The 21884-nt window shown below is 51.4% G+C and overlaps 9 protein-coding genes across 9 annotated transcripts; 6 read left to right on the plus strand and 3 right to left on the minus strand.

Moving 5' to 3' along the window:
• Window positions 1-242: 242 nt before the first annotated feature.
• Window positions 243-1216, plus strand: N7474_000357 (Bax inhibitor-1 family protein; the record flags this gene model as incomplete). The annotated part of the gene is made up of 3 exons (XM_057191772.1): window positions 243-392; window positions 463-533; window positions 622-1216. The coding sequence occupies 3 exons, from the start codon at window positions 243-245 to the stop codon at window positions 1214-1216; spliced, it is 816 nt and encodes a 271-aa protein (XP_057056725.1).
• A 507-nt stretch (window positions 1217-1723) lies between these two features.
• Window positions 1724-3280, plus strand: N7474_000358 (uncharacterized protein; the record flags this gene model as incomplete). The annotated part of the gene is made up of 2 exons (XM_057191773.1): window positions 1724-1782; window positions 1834-3280. The coding sequence occupies 2 exons, from the start codon at window positions 1724-1726 to the stop codon at window positions 3278-3280; spliced, it is 1506 nt and encodes a 501-aa protein (XP_057056726.1).
• A 607-nt stretch (window positions 3281-3887) lies between these two features.
• On the plus strand, window positions 3888-5791 carry N7474_000359 (serine hydrolase domain-containing protein; the record flags this gene model as incomplete). Its single annotated transcript, XM_057191774.1, has 4 exons — window positions 3888-4410; window positions 4487-4609; window positions 4663-4927; window positions 4990-5791. 4 exons carry the CDS (start codon window positions 3888-3890, stop codon window positions 5789-5791), a joined length of 1713 nt encoding a protein of 570 aa, XP_057056727.1.
• A 375-nt stretch (window positions 5792-6166) lies between these two features.
• On the minus strand, window positions 6167-7916 carry N7474_000360 (uncharacterized protein; the record flags this gene model as incomplete). Its single annotated transcript, XM_057191775.1, has 5 exons — window positions 6167-6958; window positions 7014-7242; window positions 7297-7651; window positions 7716-7795; window positions 7852-7916. 5 exons carry the CDS (start codon window positions 7914-7916, stop codon window positions 6167-6169), a joined length of 1521 nt encoding a protein of 506 aa, XP_057056728.1.
• A 259-nt stretch (window positions 7917-8175) lies between these two features.
• On the minus strand, window positions 8176-9264 carry N7474_000361 (uncharacterized protein; the record flags this gene model as incomplete). The annotated part of the gene is made up of 3 exons (XM_057191776.1): window positions 8176-8862; window positions 8909-9153; window positions 9213-9264. The coding sequence occupies 3 exons, from the start codon at window positions 9262-9264 to the stop codon at window positions 8176-8178; spliced, it is 984 nt and encodes a 327-aa protein (XP_057056729.1).
• Window positions 9265-10379: 1115 nt separating this feature from the next.
• N7474_000362 (DUF1479 domain-containing protein) lies at window positions 10380-11862 on the plus strand (the record flags this gene model as incomplete). The annotated part of the gene is made up of 2 exons (XM_057191777.1): window positions 10380-10640; window positions 10696-11862. 2 exons carry the CDS (start codon window positions 10380-10382, stop codon window positions 11860-11862), a joined length of 1428 nt encoding a protein of 475 aa, XP_057056730.1.
• Window positions 11863-14133: 2271 nt separating this feature from the next.
• On the plus strand, window positions 14134-15827 carry N7474_000363 (right-handed parallel beta-helix repeat-containing protein; the record flags this gene model as incomplete). Its single annotated transcript, XM_057191778.1, has 4 exons — window positions 14134-14488; window positions 14549-14802; window positions 14867-15199; window positions 15252-15827. The coding sequence occupies 4 exons, from the start codon at window positions 14134-14136 to the stop codon at window positions 15825-15827; spliced, it is 1518 nt and encodes a 505-aa protein (XP_057056731.1).
• Window positions 15828-16167: 340 nt separating this feature from the next.
• Window positions 16168-19142, plus strand: N7474_000364 (uncharacterized protein; the record flags this gene model as incomplete). The annotated part of the gene is made up of 3 exons (XM_057191779.1): window positions 16168-16706; window positions 16764-19041; window positions 19104-19142. 3 exons carry the CDS (start codon window positions 16168-16170, stop codon window positions 19140-19142), a joined length of 2856 nt encoding a protein of 951 aa, XP_057056732.1.
• A 680-nt stretch (window positions 19143-19822) lies between these two features.
• Window positions 19823-20872, minus strand: N7474_000365 (sterol desaturase family protein; the record flags this gene model as incomplete). The annotated part of the gene is made up of 1 exon (XM_057191780.1): window positions 19823-20872. The coding sequence occupies one exon, from the start codon at window positions 20870-20872 to the stop codon at window positions 19823-19825; it is 1050 nt and encodes a 349-aa protein (XP_057056733.1).
• Window positions 20873-21884: the final 1012 nt, after the last annotated feature.

Below are 21884 nucleotides of genomic sequence, written 5' to 3' on the forward strand. Positions count from 1 at the left end.
ACCACAATCAATTCTGTTATTCCAAAACAAATGTATACATCTGTTATCTTATCGAGTGTGGAGGAGAACCACGTGACGCCCGGGCAACGTCACATGGCCCCAAGTCAGCCTGTCATCCGCGCCTCATCATCGTTGCATCTTCTTTGCTTCCTGTCAGCCTCGCCCCATCATCTCTTTCCCTCATCAATTCTGCTCCAACACCATCCCTCATCGATTAGATACTAGGCGGCCTGCGAACAACCATGGCAGCGAATACCCGCTACGAGCCCGCTCCTCAGCGGGACTCCTTCGAGGATCACCCGTACACCCAGGCACCGCCTTCGTACCAGGCTGGGGATGACTTTGCAACGGAACCGCGCAGCGAAGGGGACAATGTCCCGGATGATTTCAAGGTACGTCTTCTTGTCTGAAGAGTGTTGAGCTCTTGAAGTTGTAGATGAAGCTGACATGTGTCTTGTATAGTTTGGCGGGATGGTGGCGGAGGCTACTATTGATATCCGAATGCAGTTCGTGCGGAAGGTGTACTCGATCTTGTAAGAACATAGCCTCTCTCATAACATCCAGACATGACTTCTCAAAACCATGAACAAGATCACCCTAAACTAACACCCACCTCTCCAGAACCGCGCAAATCCTCCTCACCACGGTCCTCAGCTCCATCTCTTTCTTTAACACCACCTATCGCACCTGGATCCAGTCCAACTTCTGGCTCATGATCATCTCCATCTTCGGCGCGCTGGGTTTCATGCTAGCAACTTACTGGAAGCGCAAGTCCTACCCGGCCAACCTCCTCTTCTTGACGGGATTCACCGTGCTAGAAGCCTACTCTATCAGCGTGGTGACCTCCTTCTACGATGCAAGGGTTGTCGTGCAAGCCCTCGTTCTGACGTTGGGTATCTTTGTTGCTTTGACCCTCTTCGCGTGCCAGACAAAGTACGACTTCACGAACTGGATGCCCTACCTCTTTGGCGCGTTGTGGTTCATGATCCTCTTTGGCTTCGTCGCCATGTTCATGCCCTTTAACAGCGGTGTTGAGATTGCGTATGGTGTCGTCGGTGCACTGGTGTTCTCGGGGTATATCCTCGTGGACACGCAGCTCGTCATGCGGCATTACCATGTCGAGGAGGAGATTGCGGCGGCCATCTCGCTGTATCTGGATGTGCTGAATTTGTTCCTGTCTATTCTGCGCATTCTGAATGGGTCGAACAATAACTAGACAGAAAGGGAGAGGATGCATATGGTTGGTGGTTTGGTGGGATGGATGTTCAGATGAGGAGCGGGTTTTCTCTCGGACAAGAGTTATCTCTCTTTTGGTTTTTCTTTCTGTTCCCACGCATATGACATTACAAACATACCTCGCCCAACTGTTTAGTCTCTTAGCCTTGATCAATCTGTATGTACTAGCATTGCTTAGTTGTCATCTGCGACAGGGACCTACATGTCCATACACCCCTGAATGCCACTTCTTATTCCCCAACAGATTCCCCAACTATTTTGTATGTGGTCTGGGCTTGTAATAAGCCTAGTCCCTGTGAACCTTCGACAGAGCATAAAGCGGCGATGGTTCCTTACTCGAGTGGCTGCTGCCTAAATTGCGAGCTTAGAAGCTTATTTCTCCACCCCGTAACTCCGCTTACAGAGCAGAGAAAACGATGATACGAATCAGCCTCGAATTTGAACATTGTTCTAGTGCTGAGAAATCCGACATAGCTTATATCTCCCAATGCACAAAACACGCCGGGTAGGGAGAGGGCGGTCTCGAACAGGCTGCACCACCTGCAAGTGAGTATCATCGATCAGTCTTTTTCCCTTGTGCTCTAATAGCCCTGCTAGGGCTCGACATATCAAATGCGACGAGGCAAGACAATCATGCACTCAGTGTCTATCCTCCGGACGCATCTGCGGAGGCTACGACTTTTCATCGGCTCGACTCAAATTGAAGCAGTGGGCACCACCATCACCGACAGATTCAGCCAATGCGTCGCCCAAACAAACGCTTGAAACCCTGCAAGCTAGCCCTATTCAGCGCTACTACTTTGAACTCTTCCGGCAACGGTTAGCCATTAAATGTTCTAGCAGGTTTAACATGCCCCTCTGGACGGTTACAATGCTCCAGGCTAGTTACACGGATCCGTCCATTCTCAGTGTTCTCGTCGCCATTTCGGCCTCAGTTGGAAGAGAGCTTGTGCCAACATCGGATTCATCTTCATCGCCCCCCTCTGTATTTTATCAAGAGGCTGTGACTGAAACTAGACGGCTTCTTTCCCGGACTCGCCCGGCTTTGCAGACGATAGTTCTCTGCTGCATCGGCCTCACTACCCTAGAGGTTCTTCGGTGCCAATATATCGCTGCCTTGATTCACCTCGAGAGTGGCATCAAACTGCTCAACACAAATGGTGACATGGCGGAACTAAGCCACCGATTGCTTGATCGAGAGGTTCTTCAAGGTATCATGGACCTTGATCACCACGCCTCTCAGTATCTAGACGGCCGTCCACCTTTGTTATCGATTAGTGCGGTACCACTGCGCGGAGTGGATCAATCAACTGCCGTCACAAACGCATTCAACTCTCTAGAGACGATCTCTCGGCGTGTGCTCCGTTTTACTCGAGTAAAGGCGGCTGAGTATAGTGCAGAAAACCTAGGACAAGCGGCCCTTGAAGTCTATGCAGAGCTGCAGAGCCTCATAGCGGATCTCTCTGCCTGGTCAACTGAATACTCAGACGGGCTGTGGGAGGTCTCTCACGGAGAAGATGAAGAAGCGAGCTACAAAGCAAAACTGCTTCTGATGCAGCACTCTCTGGTGGTGTTGGAAGCTTCGACATCCCTCTATGCTGAGGAAAGTGCATATGATAAGTTCGAGATTCAATTTACGCGGATAGTGGCTCTGGCAGACGACCTCCGGTTCAGCCCTATATTTGCGCTTGGATACTCCGCGGAAATATTCGGGATGGTGAAGCCGCTATATGTCACGGCTGTCAAATGTCGCAATTTCAACATCCGTTGTCGAGCCCTAAATCTGCTGAGCACCACTCCTCTTGAGGAGGGTGCCTGGTCATCGACAGTCATGAGTCCCATTGCGAAAGCGGTAACGGACCTTGAGGAGCGGTGTCGTGTTTGGGATGGCCATGAAAGCTACATTGCCGAGCAACACCGCGTCCATTCGGTCGTCTCGGATATTGACCATCAGAATAAGACGGCGACAACTAAATGCACGCTGCGTCCGAATGGAATGGACGGGGAGTGGGAAACAATGACGGTGAAGGTGGACTGGGTTTAGCTCGCTTTCCTGGCTATTATAGGATTCGAAGCCGAGTTTTGGGAAATTGTCACAATTGTGCCATTCTGTCATGCTTCCTTAGGTTGTTACAAGGATTGTTCTATCAGCGATGCGATAATGAAGTACCTCATCTGGGTGGGAATTCACAACTGGACGAGAAGCCCATTGTCAAATACAATCGCAAATGGCCCATTGACTGATCCCAAAGCGCCGCTGGGGGCGGCGAGGGTGTATTTTTCGCAGGTATACACAGTAGTTAGAGATCTTACCAATCACAGATAATTTTTAATTCTATATGCGCTATCCCGAATTAGGAGATTTTTACGCAGCCCCCACCTAAGAACGCCGCTAAACCGGCATCACATTTCTTGTTTGCGCTTCGCATCGGCCATGAGGAATTAAATAACAGAAAGCTAAATATGTGGTCAATCGTTGCCACATAGTGCTATCCTACTTGTCCCAACATGGAAATATACTCGGCTGGATTCTGATCGATTCGCAGATGCCTAAAAAGATCAATGGAGATAAATAGCAGCGCAATGCTATTATCTACGCTGTTCGAGCATTTCAATCTTTGAAGACTATTTTGTTTATACTACTGATCATTATGCGGGCCACGAATATCAGCCTCGGTCTTTTGCTGGCCGGAATGACCCTAGCGTTCAACAACCCTACCTTCCTAACGCCTGTGTTCCCAGTGCCTCTGAATCTGGGAACAAATGAAGCATGGCACTCTATCAGACAAACGATTACTTCCAATCTCACCGGTGCCATCGCCGCCGCCAACGGTGGAGCGGGTGCAAATTCCCTCGCTATTCGAGCAACCTCCGTGAAGGAAGACAGCCCTTTGTTCGAGTTCTATCACACGGCCAAGTCGGTATCCCCGGCAGGTGTGCAGACAGTAGGTGCAGACACGGTATTCCGCGTCGGAAGTGTCTCGAAGCTGTTCACTGTCTACTCTCTTCTTGTTCGCGGCGGCTTCGACGTATTTGACGACCCGGTGACGAAATACGTCCCTGAGCTTCGAGAGGCAGGTCTGAACTCCAACTTCGATCCACTCGAAGATGTCAGTTGGGAAGAGGTCACTGTTGGTGCTCTGGCAAGCCAGTTGTCCGGCATACTGCGTGATTGTATGCCATTTTTGTGCCCATCCATGTGGTTCTACTATCATCCAGTTATCGCTGACAAGTATATTTCCTTTACTAGATAACCACGCCGACTTGTCCACTCAGGGCGTACCAGTTGAGGCATTTGGCCTGCCGCCTCTTCCACCACACCATATTCCGAAATGCGATGGAAACGAGTCCCAGCCTCCATGCACTCGCAAAGGTTAGCAAGTTGGCTCGTGAAAGTCATCCAAGACTGACATAACTACTATCTAGAGTTTCTTCAAGGCCTACAGGGTCTAGACAAGCAGCCACCTGTCTTTCCTGTATGGGCAACGCCATCATATTCGAATGCCAATTTCCGAATTTTGTCCTACGTCTTCGAGAGTATCACAAATATGAGCTTTGCAACAGGGGTAGAAAAAGACGTCCTTCGGCCCCTTGATCTCTCAAACACGTATACTATCAAACCACAAGACAGCGTTGGGATAATCCCAACGGGAGTCAGTTTATGGGGTCAATTCCTTGGACAAGACTTGGCGTATGTTTCTCACTTCAATGCTATTGTCTCTCAATCTCCGACTCACATCTGGTGTTGAACAGGGATGCGGGATTTTACTCTTCGGCAAAGGATCTGTGCAATTTTGGTCGCGCAATTTTGGATAGCTCACAGCTGACACCGGCGGAGACAAGACGGTGGTTAAAGCCACATTCGCACACGGCGTCCCTACTGCTTTCCGTGGGTATGCCCTGGGAGATCTATCGGCAGCAAACAGGCGAACATGTTGTCGACTTTTATACCAAGGACGGCAGCTACGGCGCCTATAATTCGATATTAATACTCGTACCTGACTACGGCATGGTGTTCAGCGTTTTAACAGCAGGCCCGGATTCCAATCTGGTGATTAACGCTGCTGAAATTGTGCGACAAAACATCATGCCGGCCCTCGAAGCAGCCGCGAGAAAGCAGGCAAAAACTCAATATGAAGGGAAGTATTGCCTCTCTTCCGGTGGACAGATGACAGATCTGATTGCGCTGTCGGTCGATGACGGAACAGGGCTTTTAGTGGACAAGTGGATCAGTAATGGTCAGGATTTTCTGGCTATTGCTTCGCAATATGCCGAAGATACAGGTAGTGGGCCACTGCAGACAGTCCGACTCTACCCTACCGAACTTCAAGCCGCGGGAAAGGTTGCATTTCGGGCGGTATTCAACACTTCTGGTGGGCGAACTGGTGCTGGTGCTCCTCGGCTGTTTTCTCCGGGCGTGGAAGCGTGGAGCAGTGTTGACAACCTGGTTTATGGACAGAAGCCAATGGATCTGTTTTTGTTCGATATCGACTTCCATGGCGTGGCGCGGACGGTTGAATGCAGCGGCTTGAGGAAAGTACTGCCAAAGTGCTAGAGTCATAAAGCATCCAGCAGATTGTCGATCCATTAGCCCGATCTTGTTCTGTCACAAGGCTGCTTATGTCTAGTTGTAATAATTGAAAGCACATCTTACGCTAACATGAAATTAATCTCATTAAATTGGAAGAATAGAGCTATGCAGAAGAGGAAAGTAACGTAACAATCAGCCAATGTCAAGGACTCGCTCCAAACGCCAGGATGCCAAGGGTGCAGAACCAAAACAGAACATCTATGGCGTCAACCATCAACGTAGTCAAGGGAAAGTAAGATTCCTGCCGGTATACAGAAAAGTAGATGATCCAAAACGATGGATATTCTCCAACAATACCCGCTTTTCAGGAAAAGAACTATACACGCATCGAGCTATAACTCAATGCGAGGCGATGAAGAATGTGTTCGTAATGAGACAAACCACCATGACCAAAAGCCCGTAACACGCCAGGGCCAGACTAAGAGGGCGGAGGAGTGCCTTGCGCCAGTGACGTGTGGAACGACGGAGCAGGCCGCTTTCCGCCAGCGAGCGGGCCAGAGAGCCCTCACCACCGTCGTCGGGTCCCTCGCCTTCATCGGACAGTTCATCCACTGCCTCGTCGTCGCCCTTCATTAGGCAACGGTGAGTGGGCGAGTCTGGGGAGGAGATCTTATAGTAAAACAAGCCCGGAAGAATAAAGCTGATGCTCGTGCTGCCGGTGCTGCCCACGTACGCGAGCACGGCTTCCAGTGAGGACACGGTCATAGCCACGATGTAGCTCAGGATGAGGATGGTGGTGGTGATGATTGAGAAGCGGAGGTCACTCATCGGCTCTGGGGCTCGGTGCCCGCGTGGGCCCAGCAGTGGGTGTCGGTGTGGAGAGCTCTCCGTACCTGCGCTGTTGGACTTGGGGCGCCATTTCAGGACGGCGTCGACTGAGGCTCGGCATGGGTGGCACTGAAGTGGATAGGAGAAGACGACGAGCATCACAATCGCGGCACGACCAATGGTGGCGGCCACACCTGGCGGATACATGCCCACAATGTTGCCGCCGACATTGTTTCCAAAAGAGAGATATCCCGTGATGGCCACGAGGATGTAAGTTGCGGCTGCACCGCCAATGCTGGCGAGAACAACACTGGTCGTGCGGAAGTGGCTGTTGTTGGCAATTTCGTTGAGAATAGAGAACATCTAGAATGCCCGGTTAGAAGACTCGCATGAAGATAGAACAATGTTGCAAACGTACATTCTGATGGCATGTAAATGCAAAAACAATGACCGGAAGACTGCTCAGGGCGGGTACTGGGCCAGCCCAATGGATGCCGCGGATCGGACCCCGGTCTGCCTTTGTATCTCCCTTGATGAAATGGTACACAACCAGAACGACTAGGTAGGCCATGGACACCAGGGCCGCGATGCTAGTGTACTTCAGGGAATCCAATCGGCGCAGGTAGGAGAGGGGGATCACAATCAACCTAATAACCATAAGTTAGCATGATAATCAATCAAGACCTCTGACAACCACATACATGAAAGCTGTAACCCAGAAATGACGATCCACCAAGAAGTCATAGGCGGGCTCGCCACCTATGAAGCCCTGAACCACGCCCGGCATGAGATCACCGATGATGATGAGATAGCTCACACCGACTCCGAAGCATTTGATGGCAATGGCGGCATCAAAAACGACCGCCGCGTTGGGGTATGTTAACTGTGAGAGCGCGAAGAAGGAGGCACTGCCCCGGTCAAGATACTGCGCACAGCGCGCCTGGAGATAGAGGCCGAAACCCGCGGTAACGCCCGACCACAGAATGACGCAGACGCCGAGGGAAATCCCCATATGTGAAATGGCTAGAGGCATCGCCAGAACGCCTGCTCCGATGACTAGAAGATAGAGAAAGGCTAGTCAGATAATGTCTCGTGGAGTTCAGTCTGATCTCGAACTCACTGGTATTGACCAGGTTGATCACGCTGCTGGCCCAGCTGGCTTCACCTGCGACACCGACTCGCTTTCCTCGGCTGGGACGCCTGTTGCATCAATTAGTGATCAGGCCGTTGAGAAACAGGCCAGTATCTTTACATACCATCGGCGGGGGGCATTTGGCCCTCCTGCTGGGCCAATACCGAGGGTCGCCTCCTCCTCCTCCATGTTGTGTAGGATAGAGAAATATGATCAAAGACGGATAATTATGGATCGAAGGGCATCAACCACATAATAGCGACCGCAGCCAGCGGCAGACGCAGTAGGGGCAGGCAGGAGACGCAGGGGAGAGAGATCAGGCGGAATATGGGGAAAGACAGCGAGAGAGAAAAGATAAGGAGTTCGTTGCCTTATCACCTGACTGACCCCATTCTTCAAATGCTTTGACCATTGCGTGATACGGACTGATTAACTAACCACATACTAACTACAGCTTCGACTGCCCCCATCCCTTCTGCGACAAAAGTTGAATACTCTCCTCCTCTACGGCCTGGTGGTCCGACGCCGTGTTGCCTGGCCGATCGCCTGGCCCCTCGTCCATAAACGGCTTTACCTCCCGCACCGTCTTGGACACTTCGAGAATCGTGCCTCCCTCTACAGCAAAGTGTGGCCCGCGACCACTCCGGTCTCCAATAATCTCACCAACCTTGTCCTGCTGCACCAGCGCCAGCATCACCTCCGCCACCTCCTCGGGCGTCACCCACGCGTCCGCCTTATCGTCAACCATGACCAGTTTCTCCGGATGATCGGTCCACAGCGGCGTTTTGATGACTCCGGGTGCCACCGCTGTAACGCGGATTCCAAACTGCTTGTCGAGCTTGGACAACGACCGAACCAGGCCGTTGATCGCGTGCTTGGTGGCTACGTAGATCGGGGCAGCGAATGCTGCATTCTGTCCAGCAATGCTAGAGATGTGGACAATGTGTTTTGAGCGGCCGCTGTCCCGGTGGCGGAGGAAGTGCGCAATCGCTAGCTGCGTCGTGCGGATGGGGTGGGTGATGTTGATATCTATCAGCGCATAGCGGCCGCCGGCGGGCGAGTCTTTGCTTGCTGCAGAGCCGGGTGGGCGCCAGAAATTGCTCCAGTGCTGTGGATAGTCGGGATGGTCAGCGAACTGTTCGCGGAGTAGATGGCTTTTGTAGCTTGAAAGGCCCACGTACCGGCTCGTAGACACCGGCGCCGGGGCACACGATGTCAAGCTCCCCGAATTCTTTTTCCGCGACTTCAAACATCCGGTCTAGCTGCACCCAGTCCCTTACATCGGTCTTCTGGAATACCGCTCGCGCTGATGGGCCGCGCGAATGCTTGTCAACCAGGACCTGGGCCTCTGGGCGTAAGGCTAGGTCTGCGATGAGGACGTTGCACCCATGTTCCAGCAGTAACTTGGCAAAGCAGAGGTTGATTCCTAGTTGCGAGTGAGTAACTACGAGACAGCTACTCTGTACTGTCCAGAAAGTCACATACCAGAGCCTGCGCCAGTTACAAGGGCAGATTTGCCGTTGACTGAGACAGCCATTTCTTCAGAGGTGCTACAGGACAGTCAGATCTGGGCCCTGTGGTACTTTTATGGTCACAGGTGGGACTATCCACTGGAGATGGAGTGCCTCTGCCCCGCAAATCCCCCATTAACCGACACGGTAGGTCGCCCGACGGCTCGGTGAGGTCGCCGAGATCAACTTACTCAGAACAGTCAACGAAGTATAACGGCTGATTATTGCCGTAGTATGAGGTTCCTGAAAGTAGCAATCATGTTCAGTCCAAGTCGCGATCGACATCACGGTGGAACATCACCCCGAGAAGTGCTCGCCACAATTACCCCTTCCAGATTAACTACATTTGTTCCGTCGGGATTTTTGCTTTTTGTGGCACTGTCATCACAGAACTTGAGCTTGATAGAATTATTTGTCTTTTTCCCTACATCGACCCCGCCTCCAAGTAATACAAGCATACGCCCAGCATTCTTCAAATGGCTTCCTATAGCTCATGCGGCTAGTACATTTGTATTTCGGTCAATGCCTTTCGAAATTGAAACAGGACGTTCCCCTACAACCAGGTGTATGTCCTTAGAAATAGGAAAACTAGTAGCAGTTCATGAGAGGAGCTATTCTCACTGCAGATGTTTCCTTCTGCGGAGACTCAATGTCAAATACATGTCAATAGATTAAACATCGAGATATGGATATCGCTATGAGAATTATCTGAGCAAAACTATTCAACCAAGTCCTAGACACCCTGCGGCAATAATGGGTCTGGTCATAGACGGCCTGCACCCACGAATAGTGCCGGTTATTTCTTTTTTCTTCGCACTTACCGACTCTAACCACTCGGTAAAATGCCGACCGAAGGGTCGAATGACCTCATGCTGGAGCCCACTCTGCTATATCACCTATAACGGAAATCGGCCCGCCCGGTCTGGTCATATGGAAATTGTCAGCAAATCAGAGCGCGCATATTGGTAGCCAACTAAGCCCAAAAACGCAATCTCCCGCCTTTGTCGGATAAATTTCCATTTGCGGTAACCTAACCACCATCGTACACTTCGCCGCCGTGGATCACAGATACATATAAACAGGTGGCACAAGCCTGCGGGGAAAGGTTGTCCATCTTATTTTGAGCACCTCAAACTCAAATATGGCTTCCAGACTTCTCTCCAAATCCGCCGTGCGCGCGGCGTCGACGACCGCGTCGCAGACCACCAAGGCTGCTGGTGATATTTCCTCGGTCTTCCCTTCTCTAAGACCCGACTACCAACCCGAGCCTCTTCCACCACGATTCCGTGATCTTAAGATGAAATTCTTTGAAAAGAACCAAAAGGCACTCGAACAAAGTTGGAAGAGACTGCTTCCAAGTCTGGAGGAGGAGGTCGAGAAGATCAAGTCGAAGGGCAGTGATGTATGTGATCTGATAAAATGTATGCACTGTTCCAGTACTAACATCAATTTAATAGATTATCCCCTCGGTTGACTATGCCGACGTGATCTCCGGCAAGGTCCCTGAAGCCGCACTCAAGGAGATCAAGCACCGGGGCACGGTGGTCGTTCGTAATGTGCTGCCCCGCGACCAAGCTCTGGATTACAAGCAGCGAATCCGAGACTATGTAGCTGCAAACAAGGAGCGTGTCAAGGCGTTTCCGCCCGACTCGCCAGCTGTGTACGAACTCTACTGGACGCCATCGCAGGTCGAGGCTCGGGCACACCCGAAGGTGCTCGATACACAGCGCTTTCTGCAGCATCTGTGGCATTCTTCTGACCCCAACAGCAAGATTTCGACCTCTAATCCGCTTACTTATGCGGATCGACTACGGATTAGAGACCCGGGTGACTCAAAATTCACCCTCGGACCGCACGTCGACGGTGGCTCACTTGAGCGCTGGGAAGACCCGGAGTACTCGCGAGTGTACACAAAGATCCTTGAAGGCAACTGGGAGCAGTATGATCCATGGGACGCGAAGCACCGCCTAAGCGCCAAGATGGATATGTACAACGGCGCCGGCGCCTGCTCGATGCTGCGCTTCTTCCAGGGCTGGCTATCCATGTCCGACACCGGGCCGGGCGAAGGCACGCTGCATGTATGCCCGATGCTCATCCACAGCACAGCTTACACGATCCTGCGGCCATTCTTTGACGCGAAGAGCCTCCAGCCTCTGCAGGACGCTACCTTCCCGGGCTCTGTCCCAGGGGCTTGCCAGGAATATAACCCGGTCACGCACCCACACCTCGATCTGGAGACGACGATGGTCTCAGTGCCGCAGGTTGAGCCTGGGGACTTTGTCGCCTGGCACTGCGACTCGCTGCACTCCGTGGACAAGGAGCATCGCGGCAAAAACGACTCCAGTGTGCTCTATATCCCCGCCACTCCGTTGTGCGACATGAACGTCGACTACCTTCTCAAGCAGCGCCAGGCTGCGCTCTCTTACTCCCCGCCATGGGATTTCCCTGGTGCTGGTAGTCCCGGTGAGATGGGCTTCCAGGGTGCTATGGACTGGTCCTCGCTCAACCCTGAAGGCCAGCGTGCTATGGGGCTGGGTAATGAGCCGTGGGAGATTACGGATGCTATGACTGAGGGTGAGAAAGAGGCTGTGCGGTCAGCTAACAAAAAGTGCTTCGGAGTGTAACGGCATGACTAAAAGTCAACCATCATTTTCTGGGAGTTTAATGGGATGTCAATTTCTTTTCTGTACGTATGTTGACAGAATGCCATGTATTTCATCATTGTCACACATGAGTGGACTAGGTAAATTTACTAGTAATACGCCTCACTTCCCACTCCCACAAAGAATGCCACTAGAGCAGCCTCTGAATATGCTAACTTAGATGGATGGGATAAAATTATAGAGCAGAAAGTTCCAGTCAGCGTCGGCGACTGATCCCGGCTAATATATAATGATCGTCAAGGAATATGATATAATAAACCTGTTGAAATTTTGGTCTCTTCTTTTGAACCTACTCCGAAGGGCTTCAAAGGCGCCATTATACGTAAGATCGCGTGCAAGGTAATCTATGTCCTCGGGACGTGACCCTAAATCATCCAAGTAAAGTTTAGTGTCCTCCGCATTTCCGCCCTGTCTGGGGTTGGTTGCCCTCTATACCATTTCCTCATATGGTATTAGCTGTTGCTGACTCGCCCCTTGCCCATATCAAGGCTCAAACTGGCATCCTAAAGAAAAGATTGAAACCCTGGAAAAAGTGTTAATGTCCACTGCCTTCCTTCCCTATAATCTCTATCAGTACGGACATCTACTAATAAAGAAACTGGAATGGCTCTCTGTGTTTCTCTACCTATCTTTGATATCATGCCACCTATGGAAATGGATATATGCCAACATTCCAACAAGCGTGCTAAGACTTCCCAGGAGAACAACCCCCCAGTTGTAACTAACCCTATATTAGTGTCCTTAGGGCCAGGCTCGACTGAGTTATACGAACCCCAGCCCTAGAGGATATGGAAGGAGCCAGCTTTATTTTCTCGGGTCTCCACAACACGATGTTGATATCATGTCTTATTTGTCAAGTCCATTTTATTGAAGTCTGAGACCGAAAGAGTCTACACAGTTTGTTATTAGAAGAAATAGGTGATCTGTTCTTCGCTCAGTAGGTGTCGTACGACGCCATCGGGTCCTTCAGATCCAGGTTCCGCTAGAAGAATTACTTTACAGTTAGCAGCGAAAGGTATTTTCTTACCTCTGTGGGTTGGTGATTCTCCATGCATAGCATTGGCAGTGGATTGCAGCTCGTCTTAAGCTAAAGTTGTGGGCAGAGTAACCACACAGAAGAACTGACAGGTTTCTTTTGCTGGAGAGTCAATGACAGCCAGATTATGGGTGATTCTCGGCTGGCTTCATGTACGCAAAAGGGTTACATCTAGGAGTAGCACTAATAAAAAGGCTGAATGGATGTGGGGTCTAAAATGAAGTCTAAGCAATGGATTTCCTTCTGATCAATCAACTTTTTTTGCTCTTTGGTAAGCTTCTATGCAATGAAATAGACTAAACCACTAGCTCCTATTGCCAGAGAGTATAGGGTAGCAACTCTTAGTTTCACTGAATGACCCAGTCGACTGTCCGAGCCTATCGGCAATTGGTCTTGTTCCTTGTCATTCTAGTGATTACATCTAAGTGTATCTTTGTATATCATTTGATTTGACATCAAACTGCTATCGCAGTGGCATCCGCCTGAAATTCTTTTCTTTTGATGGTAATAGTAGGTGAAGCAGTGAAGCATCTGATAAGACGGACATGTGGTAATAAAAGGACGGTAGACCGGGTGCAAAAGCATCGTGGCCTGCTTGGTGTCGCTCAATTGTAAACCGTATCACGGGTAAACTGGGCGTTCATCTGCGACCGGAGGAACTTCCCATAAGGGTATTTGGTGATTCGATATATGGCACCAGCATTAGTACGCTTTTCTAACTTGATTACTAGTGTGCTTTGTTCTTAGCCTAAAGAACGTCACACAGTAACATTAAGTTGTTCCACCCGTAGGATGAAGATACTGATGAGGTAGCTGAATATTCCGTATCGCTTGCCTACTCCATCACCCACTTACCGAACACGCTATTTCCTTATGGAAAAGGGCTAATTAAACGTAGCCTTAAGGTCAGGTGCTTGTTTTACTGTAGCTGAGGTTTAGAAAACCCTTGACTTTTGTCTCCACCTAGATAAAACCGGGGAAACGAGGCGGGCCAAAGAAATACTAGGCAATGTGGCGCCTGGAAACTGACCCGTAATTCAATTTATTTGGACCCGTGCGCTCCATCTTAATGAAACTGAATTGTAGAGAATGAAATACTACAAAAGCTACAAGCTTCCTCCGGAATTGTATCTCTGGAATATCCTCCACTGCTAACCAGGTTCTCTACTCTTATTCCCTCCGATTTCATTATCAACATGGCTTTCAAAGAAAGTTCTATTATGTTGCTGGCCTCTTTGGGTGTCGTGTCGGCTTCTTGTATATCTTCCGGAGACCAAACAACCATAAATAATCTATTCTCTTCGGGTGGTGAAGGGACCATCGTTCAGCTCTGTGCAGATGCTGCCATTATTGTTTCTGGGCCAGTTACGTTCACAGCCTCGAACCAGGAGATTTCAACAGAGGGCTATCCCACTGATGACACCCGGGCAATTATTCAGCCTGCCTCGGGCACGAATACAACTACAATGATCACTGGGTACGGGTATGACTACCTTCGTATATTGAACATTCAGCTTGATGGGCTTCGTCCTACCCTAGGGTTGGTTGCGAGTACGTAATAATCCTAATTAAACCAGATTCTTAATCTGTACGCTGACAAACTTGTAACAGATGGAGGTGCCAATATCGACATCGGCCAAGGCAGTAACGGGATTATCGTATCGAATATCGTATCCAAGAACACTCGTGGATGGAGTTGCCTTCATCTGCTTCAGTCGGGCAACTCTACTCCATGCACAAACGTGACAATCAGCAATAATAACATCGGCCCATGTGGAAACGAGGGCCTTAGCTCTACCGGTGTGTCTCAATGGGCGGACGGTATCTCGTTTGCTTGCGAGAACTCTCTTATAGAGAATAACTTGGTATGGAGCCCCTGCAGTCCTCTAGTCCTTTTGTACTTCATTATACTGATCGACGTGTCTTTAGGTCAATGGTAGTACTGATGGAGGAATTGTCTTGTTCGGAGCTCCCAAAACGACCGTCAAAGACAACACCATTATTTCTTCCAGCACTGAATCGGGATTCGGAGGGATCAACATGGTCGACTATCTCTACGGCGGTAGTTATGACGGTGTTGTCGTGACGGGGAATACAATTACGGGGAAAAAGATGTTCAATGTCGGGATTGCCATCGGTGCATATGCCTGGTCTTTCAATGATATTGCTTTGTTGCAAGGACCAGCAACTATCTCGGACAATACCTTTAGCGGAAATCTTCCCTTTGCTATTGCCATCAACGGCTGGAGAGGTGGTCTCATGGTAGGCTTTGCTGCACTAAGCTGTCTAACTAGTTCGTTAATGGGTATAACAGGTCACTGGGAACGACGTGTCTGGAGTAAACAGCCCGAGCTCTGATTACTCGGATTCGAATTCCTGCAACGCGGCAACCAAGGCGTTGTGGAGCGAGAGTGCTCATCTGTCGTACTACCCGTCCGGTCTCATAGGTCCCTCCAGTCTGCAGTCTGGCTTTGTCGCCGCATCGGCCAACTCAACCAACTTCATCTGCACTACGCCCCTTCTCCCGACATCAATTACGTACGGACTGAATGGTCTCAATGTCGGGGTTAACAATGTCCTTGCCAACCTTCACGGCAATATCTACACCTCATACCAAGGCGACAACAACATTGTGGTGTACAATACTGCGACTGGCACCGCCGTCACTGAGTGGGCTTCTGGACATACAGATTCCGCCTGCAGCACGACCAGCACGTGCACCTGTGACTTCCAGGGCGATGGGAATTTTGTCACGTATGTGGACGGGGTGGCGCAGTGGTCTTCTGGGACAGCAAGTGAAGGCCATACGGTGACTTTCTTGAATGAATCTCCGTGGATTGAAATTGCGAATGCAGCTGGAGCAGTCATTTGGACCACCGTTGATACGTAGTGAGGCTGATTTGATTGGAGCGAGCTTGAGGGTGCTGCGACGTATACATCCGTGGGTGACGGGGTTCTGCCATATTGTTCCAAGTCAGTAGACTAATAGCTCATTCGGGAACTGTAGCATTATGAGATTCCCAATTATAACCAGACGAATAACTAAAACAGAACTACTTTCTGTGGCCGAACTGGATGGTTAACACTAGTCCAATCAGCATCACCGCCTTCACTTAGCTCGGTTTGACACCATCGCATCAACAATCCCGACGGCACCGCTTCCTCCTCCCCCCTTTCTTCCCCAACGCCTCGCGCTCTTCAATGTCCCTCCTATAAGAGCGACGCTCATAATGCGACTCCAGGCCGCACTCTTTCTGGCCGCATGGGCGGCCCCCGCGGCGGCCATCTATCTCGACGAGGTTAATCACGTCGACTTCCACCATGCTCTCCTCGGCACGCCCTCCCCCGACTCGACCTTCTTCCTGAAACCACCCTCCGCCTCCAATGCCTCGCTTCTCTACACGATATCCGATAGACTGACTGTCGGCGCTGTCAACCCCCGTGATGGGTCGCTGCTCTGGCGGCAGGACCTCTCACGCTCGGCTGGGCCTGCAGCGGGTTTCCTACGCGGCGAGGATGGGAATAATGCGGTAGTCGGTGCTGCGGGAAGATACGTGTCATCGTGGGGTGCACAAGATGGCAAGTTGATTTGGGAGAACCAGTTTACGGATGGGGTTGTCGCGGACCTGGAGCTGTTGGCACTTCAGGATGCCAGTGCCAAGCCCGATGCGAAAGACTCAATTGCGCTGTTGGCAGCCGAGAGCACCGGGATTGTCAGGCGGATGGGTGCCGATTCTGGAAATGTCAAGTGGGAGTACAAAGACGACAGGTTGGTTTGCTTGCTATGATGTTGACCGGGCCATGCTGATTGAACCGTTTTTGCTAGTGGCGACGTCCCTTTCCAAGTGTCGTCTTCTTCTACCGAAGTTTTCTACATCTCGCTCCAGTCGGCCCTGTTGAAGGGTTATAAGATCAAGGTCACCGCGTTGGATCCAGTCACAGGCCGACAGACTCGCCAGCTGACCCTGAACTCTGAGAACGACGTGGCCACCCCGGAGTCTGTCCTTTTCGTGGGCGCTAATACTGCTTCCCCCTTGATCGTTTGGGCGGACAAGTCCCAGAAGACGTTGAAGGTCAATGTCATCGGCACCAAGCAGGTCAACTCGGTCGCCATTGACAATACTTCTGGCGAAGAGATCAAGAGCATTACCGTCCATGCTCCGCATAAGCTTAACTCCCTTCCGCATTTCTTGATCCACTACGCGACTGCTACTGGCGCATGGGCTGAGGTGTATCATGTGGATTTGAAATCGTCCGATGTGAAGAAGGCCTACCAGCTTCCGTATCTGCTGGGCCAGTCTGCAGTTGCGACAAGCAGTATCGATGCCAATGTGTACTTCACGCGGATCACCGATTCTGAGGTAGTGGTTGTTTCCTCTGCTTCGCACGGCATTTTGAACCGCTGGCTTCTGCAATCGTCTTCATCTGATCTTGCACTGAGTGCCGTAGCAGAGGTCGTCTCCAAAGGAAGCTCTGTGGCTGTTCGATCGGCCACGCTCCGGGAGTCTGGCGACTGGCAACTCATCCGCAACGGACAGGTTGAATGGACTCGGCACGAAGCACTCGTCGGGACCATGGCAGCCGCCTTCGCGGAAGCAGACGACCAGGAGGACCTGGCGCATGAGCTGGAGGTTGAAGGCCACGAAAGCTTGTATGGCGCCTATATCCACAGAGTGAAGCGCCATCTGCGAGACCTCCAACACCTGCCCGACTGGCTGAAGGAGCTACCAAAGCGGATCTTCAGCAGCCTGCTGACAGATGAAGTCACCAATCTGGACAGTTTTGGAGTCTCTAAGTCTGTCATTCTGGCTACGGAGAATGGCCGTGTTTATGCTCTGAATACCGGAAACCAGGGCAAGGTTTTGTGGAGCGTCAGGGCGGCCGAGGCCGCAGCGTGGAATGTGAAAGCCATCGTGACTCGACCGGGTGTTGCGACCATCTACCCCGACGACGGAAGTTCCGTGTCCGTGAATGTCTCCACGGGAGATATCATTGCGCGTACCCCTCCTACCAATGTCAAGGTCCACTCAATTGCTGTGGTGGATATCGAATCATCGCCCGAGCCGGTGACCCTGAGTATCCGTGAAGATGGCACACCAGCTGCCTCATTTGAGGATAAAACTGGGTTCCTGGTGACTACCAGCGTTGATGGCCGTGTTCTGGGTTGGCTTGCTCAGGACAACAAGTCTCCAGTGTGGGAGTTTGTTCCCCCTGTGGGCCAAAAGGTAATCCGGGCAACAGCTCGCCCAGCACAAGACCCAGTTGCATCAATTGGCAAGGTCCTTGGGGATCGGTCCGTTCTGTACAAATACCTCAACCCCAACTTGGCGCTGGTAACCTCCGTCAGCGAGAAAGATCACACTGCCAGCTTCTACCTGCTGGATGGAGTCTCCGGCAAAGTTCTTCACGCGACTACGCAAACGGGTGTCGACACGACGCAGCCGATTGCCTCCGCCATGTCTGAGAACTGGTTCGCCTACTCTTTCTGGGGCGACCTCTCCAGCGAGAGACCCTCCAAGGGCTATCAGCTCATCATTTCTGAGCTCTACGAATCCCCTTTCGCCAATGACCGCGGTGCCCTGGACTCAGCTGGCAACTATTCCAGCCTTCACAGCAGCAGCGAGGACGGCCTCCCTCTTCCGCACGTTGAATCCCAAGCCTTCATCATCCCCGAACCCATCTCTCATATGGCTGTCACCCACACTCGGCAGGGCATCACCACCCGCCTGCTGCTTTGCACTCTCCCATCCTCAAACTCCATCATTGGTATCCCGCGCCCGGTCCTGGACCCACGTCGTCCCGTCGGCCGCGACCCTACCACCGCCGAGGCCGAAGAAGGTCTATTCCGCTACGCGCCCTTCCTCGACTTTGACGGCAAATGGTTCCTCTCTCACGGCCGCGACGTCTCAGGTATTACGACTGTGCTATCTAGCCCCACCCTACTGGAAAGCACAAGCCTTGTGTTTGCCTTTGGCGGTGATATCTTTGGCACTCGTGCTACGCCTAGCGAGGCTTTTGATATTCTTGGAAAGAGCTTCTCAAAGGTGCAGCTGCTTCTTACGGTCGTGGCACTGGGTGTGGGTGTCGCAATTGTGGCTCCTATTGTGAGTGCTTTCTTGTTTACTGTCAGATTTTACTGTGCTCTTGCTGACCTGTTATTTTCTAGACTCGGAAGAAACAAATCAACATGCTTTGGAAGGCTTAGAGTATTGGAAGAGGTTGATTTCTTTACTTTTCAGGATATACCTGTAACTTTTTGGAGACCAGACCAAGGCCAAATCACAGCAACCACAGCGTGAAGAATGTCTAATTGTGAAACTAATTAATTGCTCCCGTTTGACTGTCCTTCATTGGTGGGTGTCGCTCCCATCCCACGACCGATAGTTCGGCAGAGAGAGATTTGCCACGGTTTGATGATCAAGGCCGTGTAGTTTTCGTATGATCCCCGAGTCACGCCTCACATGACGAAATGCGTTGATCGCCTGGCCAAGAGGCTCTAAACTTGTCATACTTGGCCCTAGCAGTAAACCTGCCATGACATCACTCAGGCTCTAATAGTTTTGGAAAAAACAGGGACCAGCATTTCTAGTAGATTCTTTGCATTCTATTCTAGAAAGTACACATCGTATAGCTAAGAAAGCAGTCATACTGGCCACCCACTCTCGATATCTTATAGAAAAGACAGAAGCCGTGGACCACGTGGGGGAATCATTCGTTCAGTCATTTGCATCGACAACAGGATACTCTTGCAACATCAAATCCACCATGGTATCTCAGAAATTCAGAAATCAACCAGTGCACCTCCAGCGCTCATGTACATTTTTTGTGCATCAGTAAGAAAAATATAGACAGTCCGTTATATATACGTCTAATGACCATCTCCCCTCACCACAAGGGCATAGGCGAGGTATTGACATAGTCGACATTCTCAGGCACGGACTCAATGCGCTCATAGCAAGTGCCAAAGATGCGGTCCCAGAGACGAGTCTGCTTGCCGTAGTTATGGCTCTTCTTCCAGCCCTTGCGGTGGTGCAGGTCGTGGTCTTCGATGACGAGCTCAGCGTTGAAGAAGCGCAGCGCCCAGCTGAAAAGATTCGGCGGGACGGCGTGGACACGCAGGCCGCTGTGGCCCGCCAGCTCGGCGTAGACGACGTACATGTGGCCGATCCACCACTCGTAGAAGCCCATCGGCATGCCCATAGCCTTCATCGTGAAGTAGGTCGCGAGCGGCACGCCGGCGATGTCGAAGAACTCCTGCTCCAGGTCGGCGTATAGCGTCAGGAGCGGGTTCGGGTGCTTGGTCAGGTGGTGGGTGCGGTGGTACTTCCACAGCCCATCGACGTCGTGCATCAGCCGGTGGTACCAGTAGAACCAGAAGTCGAGGATGATGCCGTACAGTCCTGCCTCGAGAGGCAGCCAGTACCAGTTTATTGTGGCCGGACTTTGGTTTGCGCGGTAGGCGAGGAAGACGGTGAACATGGGGCGGAAGGTCGAGGTTGAGAGCAGGGAGCGCACGACCTTGGCGACGCCGACGTCGGGGACGCCGTCACGAGCGTGCTTGTCGCCGTCGAGGAAACCATGGATGTGGCCGAGGCGACGGAGGACGTGCAACTCGTGGATGGCGATGGCCTTGAAGGCCATGCTGTAGAATACCATGGCAGCGATGACGCTGAGGTTGCGGCCGGTGTACTGGACGTAGGCCTGGTGCAGGATGAGCGGGATTGCCGAATGGCACAATACCCAGCGGTGCATCGACCAGTCCGGCACGTAGGGAATGGGTGTCTCTTTCTCATGCACGGGCACTTCCTTGTCGAGGTGTTCTGGGTGGATGCCCAGCAGTTCGTAGAACCAGTGGAAGATCGACCACTCGGACTTGCTTTGGGTCCGCCAGGTCGACTTCATAGAGTCGGCTGGATTCCGCGTTTGCGCGCTCATGGTTGCGAGTTGTGTGAAATCTCAATTTCCTGCCCCGGACTGACTGGGGTGGCGGGGGGTTTAAATGGGCTCTGGGGGATTGTCGATCATATCCCCAGTTCGTGCTCGGCACCATGTGATGATCCACTTGCCTTCTCGCTTGACACGCCCACACATGAATAAGAGCACGGACGAGCCGAGGACATTGCTCGAATAGGAATGACGTCGATCGCATCTGATTCTGCCCTTCCCCAACAGTTTCCCGGATTGGAATAGTTATCGCTCTCCGCGTCTGCGCTTATAGGCTCAACATAGTTGCCTGGCAGGTCGACCCCGGTTTGATTTGGTGGGTGGTCGGAGGGGCTCGGGTAAACCCATCATCAATAAGATGATGACTCTATCAAAAATCAACGGACATACATGCATGGCGAACATGCCTACCCCTGGATGCCACGTGATTGCGTGACAGTAACACTGCTCTGATTGGCTGGGGCAGTATATCTCCGATGGAGTGTTCGAGAAATAAGAATAGACACGTCTAAGCAGAGGTATATTGTTGTCTTCATCACTGGGTATCACAATAAAATCTAATGTACACAAGAGAAACATCTATCTATCTATGCCAAAGTGGTTGGAACCAGCCAACTCCTTGACGCGACCATGGAAGTCTTCAAACCCGTTACCCGCTTAGGCGGTAGTTAGAGGGTTTCAGACTTCACCACTGTAACAATCCACATTATTGTCACTAGACGCTGTGACAGTTGCCGTCATCGTCAGGCAGGAAATTCACGCCGTTTTCGCATATACACCGGGGATCTGACTGTAGATCTGGCCATGCCCTATTGAGAAGAAACCCGTCAGGCCAAAGAGCCGAGGATCAACACGGAGAGGAGAGCAAATACTCACAGCTCACAAGAGATAGGCGAATTGGGAGAAACAGGGGCCGCAAGACTTGGTGAGATGCTATAGGCCAGGAAGAAGGCAAGAGCCATCGAAATCAGGTTCTGAGGACCCATTTTTGAGGTTGGGCGAG

Source organism: Penicillium riverlandense (genome assembly GCF_028828495.1).
Source record: "Penicillium riverlandense strain IBT 135883 chromosome Unknown utg000001l_segment0_segment0, whole genome shotgun sequence".
Taxonomy (NCBI): domain Eukaryota; kingdom Fungi; phylum Ascomycota; class Eurotiomycetes; order Eurotiales; family Aspergillaceae; genus Penicillium; species Penicillium riverlandense.